This window comes from Triticum aestivum, chromosome 5D, assembly GCF_018294505.1.
Source record: "Triticum aestivum cultivar Chinese Spring chromosome 5D, IWGSC CS RefSeq v2.1, whole genome shotgun sequence".
In the NCBI taxonomy this organism is placed as follows: domain Eukaryota; kingdom Viridiplantae; phylum Streptophyta; class Magnoliopsida; order Poales; family Poaceae; genus Triticum; species Triticum aestivum.
The window spans coordinates 431,872,909-431,883,913 of NC_057808.1; the positions used below are offsets into that span (position 1 = coordinate 431,872,909).

The following is an 11,005-nucleotide window of genomic DNA, read 5'->3' on the forward strand; positions in this document are numbered from 1 at the left end:
TTGGGATCCACAGCTTCCAAGTCAAACCTCATCGACGGCGACCACGAGGAGGGCACCCTCTCTGGCTTTTCCAAGGGAAAAGAGCCCATCTGCTCTTCCAAGGGGAAAGCGCCCGTCTGCGACATCAGGGAGGGCACCCTACAGCCATGCTCTTCCAAGGGGAAGGAGCCCATCTGCGACAACATGGAGCGCATCCAGGCTCCGTGCTCTTCCCACGGGAATGAGCCTTTCTGTGAAAAGTGAGGAAACCCATGATTTGTTTTGCCGTGCATCTTCACAGGGGGGAAACCCATGATTTGTTTTCTCGAGTCCCTTTTGTAGTGTAGTGAGAATATGTCCAGCTTTAATTGCTATATCTGAAAGTTTGCAGTATGCCTTGTTTATTTCAGTTGTTCACAATGTGATGCTCTATATGTGCAATTATTTATTGTGCAATACATTTCATCAATCCAGTTTTAAACATACCGATAGGAATGCATATATTTGCTTGTTGTTAAGCCTGTTATAGCTAGCATATATCTCTTTTAAAGTTTTTTGATTGTTCGGTTGTTTGTAGTTAGCATATGTTCAGTTTCAAATGCTATCTTTGGTTGTTCGTAGTATGCCGTGTTTATTCCAGTTATACACAATGTGAAGTTCTATATGTGCAAGTATGAACTGTGCAGTTCAATTTCATCAGTACCAGTTTCAACAATACCACTATGAATGACTACATTTGGTTGCTGCATCTTGTAGTTAACACGCCTTTCCATTTTTATTTAACCATAACCAGTGTACTTAGATCGGCACAATACCAGTTTGAATGACTATGTTTGCTTGTTGTTAAATGTTAGGCCTGTTGCAGTTAGCACACCTTTCCACTTGTTTTGCTTTACTAGCGTGCTTAAACCTGCACACTGAAGCTATCTTTTGAAGATTATTTTGTCTCCATGTATTATTTTTGTCGTGTACGATGATGTTACGACGGTCCGACGTTTCGTAATCATGTCCGACACTCGTACGACGATTAGCTAATCTTCTTAACGGTGAACCGTTTGTGATGGGCCGCGCATCATACACGTTCTATAATAGTGAACCGTTTGTGATGGGCCGCGCATCGTAAATGTAGCACCACAGAATACCGACTGCGATGGCAACGCGAGCAGAAACGAGTAGGAGTACTGTAGGGGCCCTATCCCCGACGGTTTCTGGGTCGTGTGGGAAGGACCCCCCTATCGCCCACACTCACTTGGTGACGGTTCCAAATGCCGTCTCGGAAAGGGGTTAAAAACCGTTTGTTTAGGACCGATGCGTACCAGTGCATCTTCACAAGTCCATTGACACCACAATGGACAGCAAGCTTCAAGCACTTGATCTTCGTGATGCTCTACTTGAACTTGCACACCGCAATCTTGATGACGATCAACACTTGATGTCATCCTCCATGGGTTGTATAATATCTTCATTTTGATGCAAGACCATGGAAACATACCTAACCCCATGTTAGTACATAAAGCGTAATGGACAATGCTTACCATACCATGGGACCACTTGATCCCTCTCGGTACATCTTCTACGCTTTGTGTGTTGATCAACTTGAATCACTCTCTTTACTTAGTCTTGAACAACCTTGAATCTTTCCAACTCTCTTCATTTGGATGATGTCTTGAAGGTAAACATGAATGATCGCACACTCTTCTTCTTCAAGACATGCTTGCAATAAGCTCAATTCTCACATGACCAATCTTTGAATAATTCCTTAATAGCACCTTGATCAACACACAAACTCCTTGAAACCAACACATGGACTTCAAGAAATGTCTATGGACAAGTCCTTCAAATATAACTCAATGCAACCATTAGTCCATAGAGAATGTCATCAATTACCAAAACCACACATGGGGGCATCCGAACTCTTAAACCTCAACATTTTGGGTCTACATACCTCTCCTGCCACCACTGCGAGGACTTACGCTTTGGCTCACCTACATCACTATCACATTGTAAGAAAATATAAAAGGAACACATCTATAGGAAAATTATACTATGACACACATAAATTGTCTATACGAAAAAACGAGTTTTGTTTCATACGATCAGCAGAGGCCATGAAAAACATCTCATTGCGTCATCAATCTCCCCCACCTACCCAAATAGTATCACGTTGCACATATTGTTTTCTTCAATTCCGCGTCGATTAATTTACTCTCTAAATTGTGCGACTAATATTATATTTATCTTTGGTATCAACTAATTATCATCATTTAATTCTTGATTTTCTTCCTATTTCAATTCCACCATATTATTAATGTTCCATTTAAACCTGTTGTTGCAAAGAGGGTCCATTTTGCGGTTGCTTATCTTGTACGCCCTTTCGTCGAGTTACGTATGCGAGTGCATATCTTGGTACATTATATGTTGTATAAAACGTACATTGCACATACATAGTCTAAGTAATGAACTATGTAAATTATAATATTACAAGGGTAGGGATTTTTCCGTTAGGTTTGAGCTAATGTTTTTTTTGCTTTGAAATGTCAAGGATAGGAACCAATCCTACACATGAATAGGAACCATTTGTACAAACCAAAGGTATTGATATGTTTTTTTTAGTTCCATCCTATAAAATTCCCACGAAATTCATGCAGACCAAAGAGGACTAATAAATAAATAAAATAGCACAGGGAACCGTGGTTTGTTAAGCACTGCTACCCTCTTGTCATTAACTAAGTTGTTTTGATCTCCCATGAAGACTGTTCACCAACTGTCATCAGTCACTCCTCCTCCCAAGTCCCAAAACCTACACAGGACCCAAATCCTGAGCCCCACATAAACAAATCACCCAAAGATTCTCTGCCATCATCATCAGAATTTAGGAGGTCCTCCCCTACCTTTCTCCCCACCAGCCCACCCCCCTCCCCTCCCACAACCAACAAAATTTCACCCCTCTCCACCACCTGACAAGAACCAACACCGCCTCCCCCCCCCCCCGCCCCCCACCCCCACCCCACCCCACCCCTCTCTCATCCCTCTCCCTCACTCTCACTGTCACAGCCTCACACTCTCCCACTTTGACTTTGACCCCCCGCCCTCGCTCTCTCCCCTGCGCTCTGCGCTAAACCCTGCTCTAATAAACCCTCGGTAGGGTGGGGTAGGCTCCGATGGGGAACTGCGCCGCCTCCCGGCTCGCCGCCGGCGGCGGCGGCGGCGCGGGCGCGGGCGGGGACCCCGTGGCGGTGTGCCGCGACCGGAAGCGCCTCATCAAGGCGGCGGCCGACCGGAGGTTCGCGCTGGCGGCGGCGCACGCCGGCTACGCGGCCGCCCTGCGCGCCGTCGCCGACGCGCTCGACGTCTTCGTCGCGCGCCACACCGCGCCGGCGCCGATACTCATCACGCTCCCCACCCCCACGGCCTCGCCCCCCGGGTCGCCCAAGCCGGCGCAGGCGCTGATGCCCTCGGCCCCCTCGCCCACGCCCTCGCCCCCGCCGCCGCAGCCGCAGCGGCAGACGGAGGCGCCGCCGGCCGGGGAGGAGCAGGACGACTGCGGCACGCGCACGCCGGAAATGGGGACGCCGGAGATGGGCCGCCCGTACTACTACACGCCCCCAGCGACGCCGCCTCCGCCGCCCCCCGCGGCGTCGGCGGTCGGCGGGTGGGACTTCTTCAACCCGTTCTACGGGACGGAGGAGGTGGCGGCCGCCGCCGCCGCCATCAGCGACGAGGAGATGCGCGCCGTCAGGGAGCGGGAGGGGATCCCGGACCTGGAGGAGGCGGAAGAGGAAGACGACGACGAGGACGAGAACGAAGGGGAGAAGGCGGCGGCGGCGGCGGCTAAAAACCCTAAAACAGAGGCTTCCCTCGGAGTGGCCAAGCAGGAAGATGCGAAAGAGGTGGGCGAGGTGACGACGGGCAACAACGGCGGCGGGCTGGAGGTCAGCATGGTGCAGCCGGGGCGCGAGCTCCTGGCGGCGCTGAAGGAGGTGGAGGAGCTCCTGTCCCGCGCCGCGGAGGCCGGCAAGGAGGTCTCCGGCATGCTCGAGGCCGCCGCCCGTGCCCCCGAGCTCAAAGGTCCGGCCTTTATCACCTTCCCCCAACTTTTCTTGCCCCCATTTCTCTCTGCCACAGCAACCTGCTCGATCTTTCGCCCCAAATGCGGCCGGATCCCTTTTTTCTGTTTGTGGAAAACCCACAAGATTTGGGCGTAAAGCTGGTGCGAGACATGAGTGGATTTCACAAATCTCCATCAGCGAAAGGCCCTGTGTCATTAGATGGATTTGGTTTGGATACACTGCTCTTTTAATACTCATGGTATGGTGGCATGGAATTTTTAGATGGTGCTGTTCTTTGTTTAGGGCTCGCATGTGCCCCTGGAGATTAGGGAGAGCACAATCTCTTAAAAAAAGTGGCTTTGAATATTCTCGGCTGATGTAATATCCGCCCACAGTCAATTTGTTATCACCTTTTCTAACTTTGCAGTCATGTCCTGGCCCAATTTTCTTTAGCCCTTTTGATGCTACCACTTGTGGTTCTTGATTGCCAAAGTGGTCCTTTTGGGGTGCAAATGACTAAAGGCGCCTGCTTCATGATGAACACCATGAATCTGCACTTTTCAGTTCTGGTAGAACTTAGAACAGCACAGTACAAGGACTGGCTTTTGATTGAGATATATCCATACACTGCAGAGTACAGGCTACAGATTAGGTGTGTCTTTGGTTGATGGTTTTGACATTGATATCTCTGTCTTGTTGCAGAGAGCCCGTCGAAGATAATTCATGCCATCGCGTGGCATCGGTCTCCGTCGTCTGTGTCATCTTCATCCTATATGAGCGAGCTGGGAGCAAGCTCGAACAGCTTGTCGTGGACAGAGAAGAGTGAGACTAATAAGAGCGATATTTTTGATGACTATGGTGGGATGAAGTCAGGAAGTCACTCACAGACGTTAGGGAGATTGTATGCTTGGGAGAAGAAGCTTTATGAAGAAGTTAAGGTCGGTTATATATCTGCTGGAGTCATTTGATTGTTCCTGTGACTGCATACATATACAAAGAATACTTCATATCTTTCTTAGCAAGTTGCTATTGATCTATCTATGGTTAAGGCAACTAATTATTTGAAAAAGACTGACCCACCTTGAAATTAAAAATGTATCTTGTCTTTGGGTTCGTGTGTCTTTAGTAAATGAGGCTAAGTTGAAGATCTTGACAAGGTCATACTACTGATAGTGCCATCTGTGATTTTTGAACTGATGAAAAGCAATGTGATGATCATTTTCTGTAGTTTCTTGCGCACAAGCATTTGTGTGTGTTCTGGCATGTTCGAACAGCATGTCTCTGTTGTATTGTGTATTTTATATTTATATTAAAAACGATGGTTCTGTACAGGCCATAGATCAAATTCGACAAACATACGAGAAGAAATGTGTCCAGCTGAGGAACCAAGATGCCAAAGGTTCAGAGCTGCGCTGTGCTGAAAAGACTCGGACAAATGTGAGAGACTTGTACACAAGGATCTGGGTTTCTCTACGAGCAGCAGAATCGATATCCGATAGAATACAAAAATTACGGGACGAGGAACTGCAACCGCAGCTTGTTGAGCTGTTGCACGGGTAAGCTGATGTCATGTTTTGCGTGCAGGATTTATGATGTGGTTTCACTGAATCAGAATACTGATGCTTTTCCCTTCTCCGTGACAGCTTTGCGAGAACTTGGAAAGTAATGGTGGAATCTCATGAAGCACAGCGACAGATAATGTTTGAGGTGAATTCCTTCACCTGTCCTGCTTATGGGAAATTCTGCAACGATGCCCAGCGGCACGCCACTCTCAGGCTGGAGGTTGAACTGAGGAATTGGAGGTCCTGCTTTGTGAGCTATGTTAGTGCTCAGAAAGCATACATTGAAGCCCTTGACGGCTGGCTGTCCAAGTTCATCTTGACGGACACCATCCGTTACTCCCGAGGGATCTCTTCGATCGCGCCTGACAGGGCCGGCACGCCGCCCCTGGTCGTGATCTGCCACGAGTGGCACACCACGCTGTCGAGGTTCCCGTACAAGCGGGTGCCATTCACGATGCGCAACTTCAACCGGAGCGTGAGGGTGCTGTGGCTGAAGCAAGGGGAGGAGCAGCAGCAGAAGCGGAAGGTGGACGGGCTGGCCAAGGAGCTGGACAAGAAGGCGACGGCGTACAAGCGGGCGGAGAACAAGGTGATCGAGACGAAGCTGCTGGAGCACCGGCCGGAGCAGGACGCGAGGCAGCGGATGGAGCAGCTGTCGGAGCGCAAGGAAGCGCTGAGCGCGCTGCGGCGGCGGGTGGAGGCGGAGAAGGCGCGGCACCACCACTGCATGCGCGACACCCACGACGTCACCCTCAACGGCTTCAAGATCGGCCTCGCGAGCATGTTCGAGGCCCTTGCCGAGTTCTCCCGGGACTCCGTCGCGCTCTACGAGGACCTCCTGGCGCGCTCCGGACCCAAGGAGGGCCCCGAGAAGGCCGCCTCCGCGGCCGCCATCGAGCAGCAGCCGTGCCCGGCGGCGGTTGAGGCGACATGACATGACATGGCCGTCGGTATCAAGTTCAGTGACCAGTGTTCTCCGTTTCAGTTAGGGACATTGAGTGAGTTGTGTTGCATCTTGCATTGCCCCAGGGTTTTGGACCCCTAGAATGTTTGTCTGACGCTGATTACAATTAGGCTGTAGAGTAGCAGCACCGTGTGTGTATGGTGGCTTGGCTTGACTGGTCGTCGTTGTTGGGGGGTGGTAGGGTCGCCATTCTTGCGGGCATGCATCTGCGTCTGCATCTGTTGCTTGTAATTATTCTGTTAGCCTGATATGAATCAAGTGAGGATTCGCTCTGCCCCGCTGCGGCTCCTGTTGCTATCCGCCATTGATGGTTTCTGTTCACTCCACAGAGCTGTTGCTGCGGTGCGCTGTAGTAGCAGCAGCAGTGTTTGTTGCTGCCTAACGCCGGCCGGCCGGCCGGCCGCAGCAGTGTCACGCGCGCGCAGGCCGCTGGGGAACGACACGAGGACCCTGTGAACTGTAGGGCCTGAGAATCGGATCGGAGATGCGCTCAGACAGCTGTCGTTGGACTAGACGGTGCGTAGACTTCACAAGGAACCAGGCAGGGACTTGGTAACAAGAGCGAACCAGGCAGGGGCTTGGTAACAAGAGCATCTACAGCCGCCGGGCTCCTCAAACGCCCGGATGGACGGCCCGGTCCGTGACCGGTGAACATATCATGACCTGGCCGGGGTCCTCAAACCGGCCCAATATATCCGGACTGATCGACACCCTTCGTATACATCCTATATCGATGACGGATATGAGGAGGGGTCGCACAAATGTGCGGGACTCTTGCGGACACCTATCGTTACCCAACGGTTTGGTGAGGACACCGCTCCGGCGCATCGGTTGAGGGGCCAAATTCGGCTATTTAAGCCGGACGGCGGCCCCTAACCCTATCCAGTCCCAGTACCATCCTCTCCGCGCCACCAACCCCCACATCCACTCGCGGCTCGAAACTCTTCTGCCCGCTTGCAGCCATGTCACCCCGAAGCGTCGGTTGCATCTCCTAGAGGAGATCCGGGCCCTGCAAGCCGCTTGGATTGTAGCCGGCCTGCCTCCAGAGAAGCCGAAGGAGGAGGCAGAGGAGGGCGCAATGTTGTAGGCACTGGACGCGACCATGAAGGACGCGGAGCCGAAGGAGGAAGCGGTGCAAGGCGATGCAAATTCGGCGCCTCCGGTTGTTGGATTCGACATGGCCAATGCGCTGGGCGAGTTTGAAGTCGCATAAGCGGATGAGGTGGAGAGTAGCAGGTCATGCTCGACTCCATCCATTCGGAGACAAAGGAGGTAAACCGCCACTACCTCCGTGAGGCACGGGCGGAGATCAACGAACTCTTTGCGGACATAGAGTCTGACAAGGAGCCGGAGCTGCAGGGGGCGACCATCCACCAGGAGGCATGTCCGTCCGACACATAGGTCGTCTACATCTCCGACGATGAGTAGTTTAGACTAGGTTTATCTACGTACTAGTACGTAACATTTAGGTTACATGGTGTAGTATGGATCTGAGGTATTCGTTTGGAATGGACGCGAAATGAGGCTGACCGTGTCCTCTCTACAGGACGTTTGATGGCCGGATTAGCTACGTACGGTGGCACATGCTCTAACTTCATCAACGGGATAGATTATTGGCGAGTTACCTGAAAAACCATAAACGCTTGGTAATCAGTCAATTCGTCTGCACCGTTAGATGAAAATCCTAACAGCTTGCCTTGCCCTTCCTCCAGCCAGCACCCATTTTTTTTCTCCTTCCTCCGGACGCCACCCACCGCACTCCTTCTCATCCGACTGCGACGGCACACTTGGTTGCTGCTCGCCGCGCCGTCCCTGCCTCCGGCAAGGGCGCTGTCTGATCCGAACAGGAATCAACGCGAAAAAAGCCCACCACCCACAGCTGCCAACGGCAAAGTCTCGGCTCCTCGCTACACCCCCTTTTCTATATCTATATTTATATCTATATCTATATCTATTATTAAAGAAAGATGATATTTTTAGTTTCGTCCTGCTTCGTTAAGTCCCGTTTCAATTAATTTCAGGTACGCTATTTGGTTTCGTCATTTGTCACCCGTTTTGGCCCAAAGGAGGAAGCCCACCCGGCGGCGCTCTGTTGCCCAGGTCCAGAGAACTGGCAAAAAATAAAATTGCTGATGGGAAGGGTTCGATCTCATAACCTGCCACGCACAGTTTGTCCAACTGACTCAGGTATACATATAAGAGGATATTTTTCTCCAGTTGCAATACACGTGTCCTTTTGCTAGTCTCTCCTAAATCAACACAACAAAAGCGTCCGGCGCCGTGTGTTGGAGCCAGAGCCAGAAAATTTGCTCAATGGGTTCACTCGTTAGCTCATTGTGAGGTATAGAGATTAATCATGTGTAAAGTACAATTCCACACCATCTAACAACAAGAGTACAATACTTAAAGATATTCTACATCAGGTCGTGCACTACTGATTAACGTTGCATCCTAAACAACATTGTAAAATTATTAACATGTGAAACAACATCATATTCAGATTGTACACATTTTTCTAATCAATTTAGTTAGGGTTTAAAAGATATGAATATATTTTGAAGCATTTGAATCTGTCCCTAAACAACATTTAAATATGATTAACGGGTAAAAATAACACCATTCATATTCTACACATTTTTCTAACCAATTTTTATATATAACATGTTAAAATCGGAGTTACAGTTTAAAAAAAATATGAATATTAAAAAACATTTGAATCTATATGAAAAACGTTATTTTCTAGATGGACATCGAGCTTATTAACCCAAATCTCAAGGGTTTCCTGCAAAAAGTGAAATGCTTTTATTCTCACTTAAAATAGGACCGCTGGTTGATTAACCGAAACCTTAGGGGGTTTTCTTCAAAACACGAAACATTTTCATGTTCTCAGTTAAATAGGGACCATGGGTTGATTTCAAAAAAGTGTGGGGACTTTTCCGCAAAATGTGTAGGGACGCACGAACAGAGGCCATCAGTGCTTTATGCTTTATTATTATTAGGTAAAGGTTAGTGCTTTTGGTGGTACGTCGCTACTAATTTTGCATAAACCCCCCCTGCTTTTTTGATAATTAACCCGCGGTCCATCATTAAGTCACATGAAAAAATGAATCATTTTTCTTTTACAGAAAACCCCCTGACTTTGTGGCTAATTAACCTGCAATATTTTTTTACTTCAAGCGTGGTTGACTGAAGCAGCTGCTTGCGGCGCCCTCGTAGAAGCAACACGAGGATGGATATTTGAGGACGACGCGGGGCAGCCATGGCCACGTTTGAGGAATTGAGGCTGGTGACAGGGGGTCACCGGTCTTGTGAAGGAGCGGTCGCGAGGTGGCTCGGGCCTTGGGTCGGAGAAAATATAACTTACGAATTGGAAATGGAAATACCGAATGAATTGAACCAAACTATGGAAACTGTGGTTGAGCTTGCCTGTCATCAACGAAGGATGGTTGTGAAGTTGGTGGAAGAAAGCAAACCAATGAATGCAGCTAGTCACCCCGAAAGGCGAGCCCATGTCTTTTGAGAAACTAACACAACCTGTTGTGTTGACTTATCTTATACTAAGGGTCCGTCCCAGCCAACAAGGGATTTCCAGGCGCTCCGTTGATGGTGGACTTCATGGGAGGCAGCAGCTTTGGAGGAGCGCGCGTTCGCCGCCGTGTTCTTGGCCGACGGCCAGAGAAAGCAAGAGGAGGAGTTCCTCAATGCAGGGGAGGCACATGGTAGAGGAGGCGAGACGACGCAAGAGGAGCTCGTGCAGAGGGCGGAGGAAGCGCGTCGGCGTGGGAGGTCATTGATGCGGGCGGCGCCATAGTTGTAGCCGACGGGAGGCAGAGCTGGCAACTTGGGTGGCTGTAGAAGAGAGACATGAGAGGCGCGAGAAAGGAAAACGGACGGGCGACGCGGACAAGGCGGCCTCAGGAGGAAGGGCAAGGCCAGTGGCTGTGGTAGCCATGGGCGCCGGCGGCCCACACGGGTGATGGTGGAGGGTGTTGAGCGACCACATCAGGGACTCTCCATGGCTGGCGGCACGCGGGTGTGCGGTGAGGAGAGAGGGGTCAGGTGGGGGACTCGGGAGAGAGCGAGAGAGGGGCAGTGAGGATAAGGTGAGGGAGTCCTCCTATATGGCGCAGCACGCGCAGCGAACGAAGCGGACGCGCACCCCCCGCGCCCTTCTGGGCCGGTCCATGTGCGGTCGGGACGCCGCCTGTTTTTTTCTTCTTTTCCTTTTGTTTCTTTTTTTTCCAATAATTCGGGATATCAAAAGGTTCTAAATTTTAGAAAAAGTTGCTAATTTTGAATAAAAGAATCACGATTTCAATTTTGTTTTCATGATTTCAAAAGATGCTCGGGAATTCAAAAAATGTTCACGAATTTGTGAAAAAAGTTTAAAAAATAAAAAAATGTTAATGCATTAAACAAATGTTCGTGAATTCGAAAAATGTTCAGGAATT

The 11,005-nt window shown here is 49.9% G+C and overlaps 1 protein-coding gene across 1 annotated transcript; it reads left to right on the forward strand.

Moving 5' to 3' along the window:
• The first annotated feature begins 3,004 nt into the window (after positions 1-3,004).
• Positions 3,005-6,831, forward strand: LOC123122425 (protein ALTERED PHOSPHATE STARVATION RESPONSE 1). The gene is made up of 4 exons (XM_044542624.1): positions 3,005-4,047; positions 4,731-4,966; positions 5,361-5,584; positions 5,672-6,831. Exons 1-4 carry the CDS (start codon positions 3,141-3,143, stop codon positions 6,522-6,524), a joined length of 2,220 nt encoding a protein of 739 aa, XP_044398559.1. The 5' UTR covers positions 3,005-3,140; the 3' UTR covers positions 6,525-6,831.
• Positions 6,832-11,005: the final 4,174 nt, after the last annotated feature.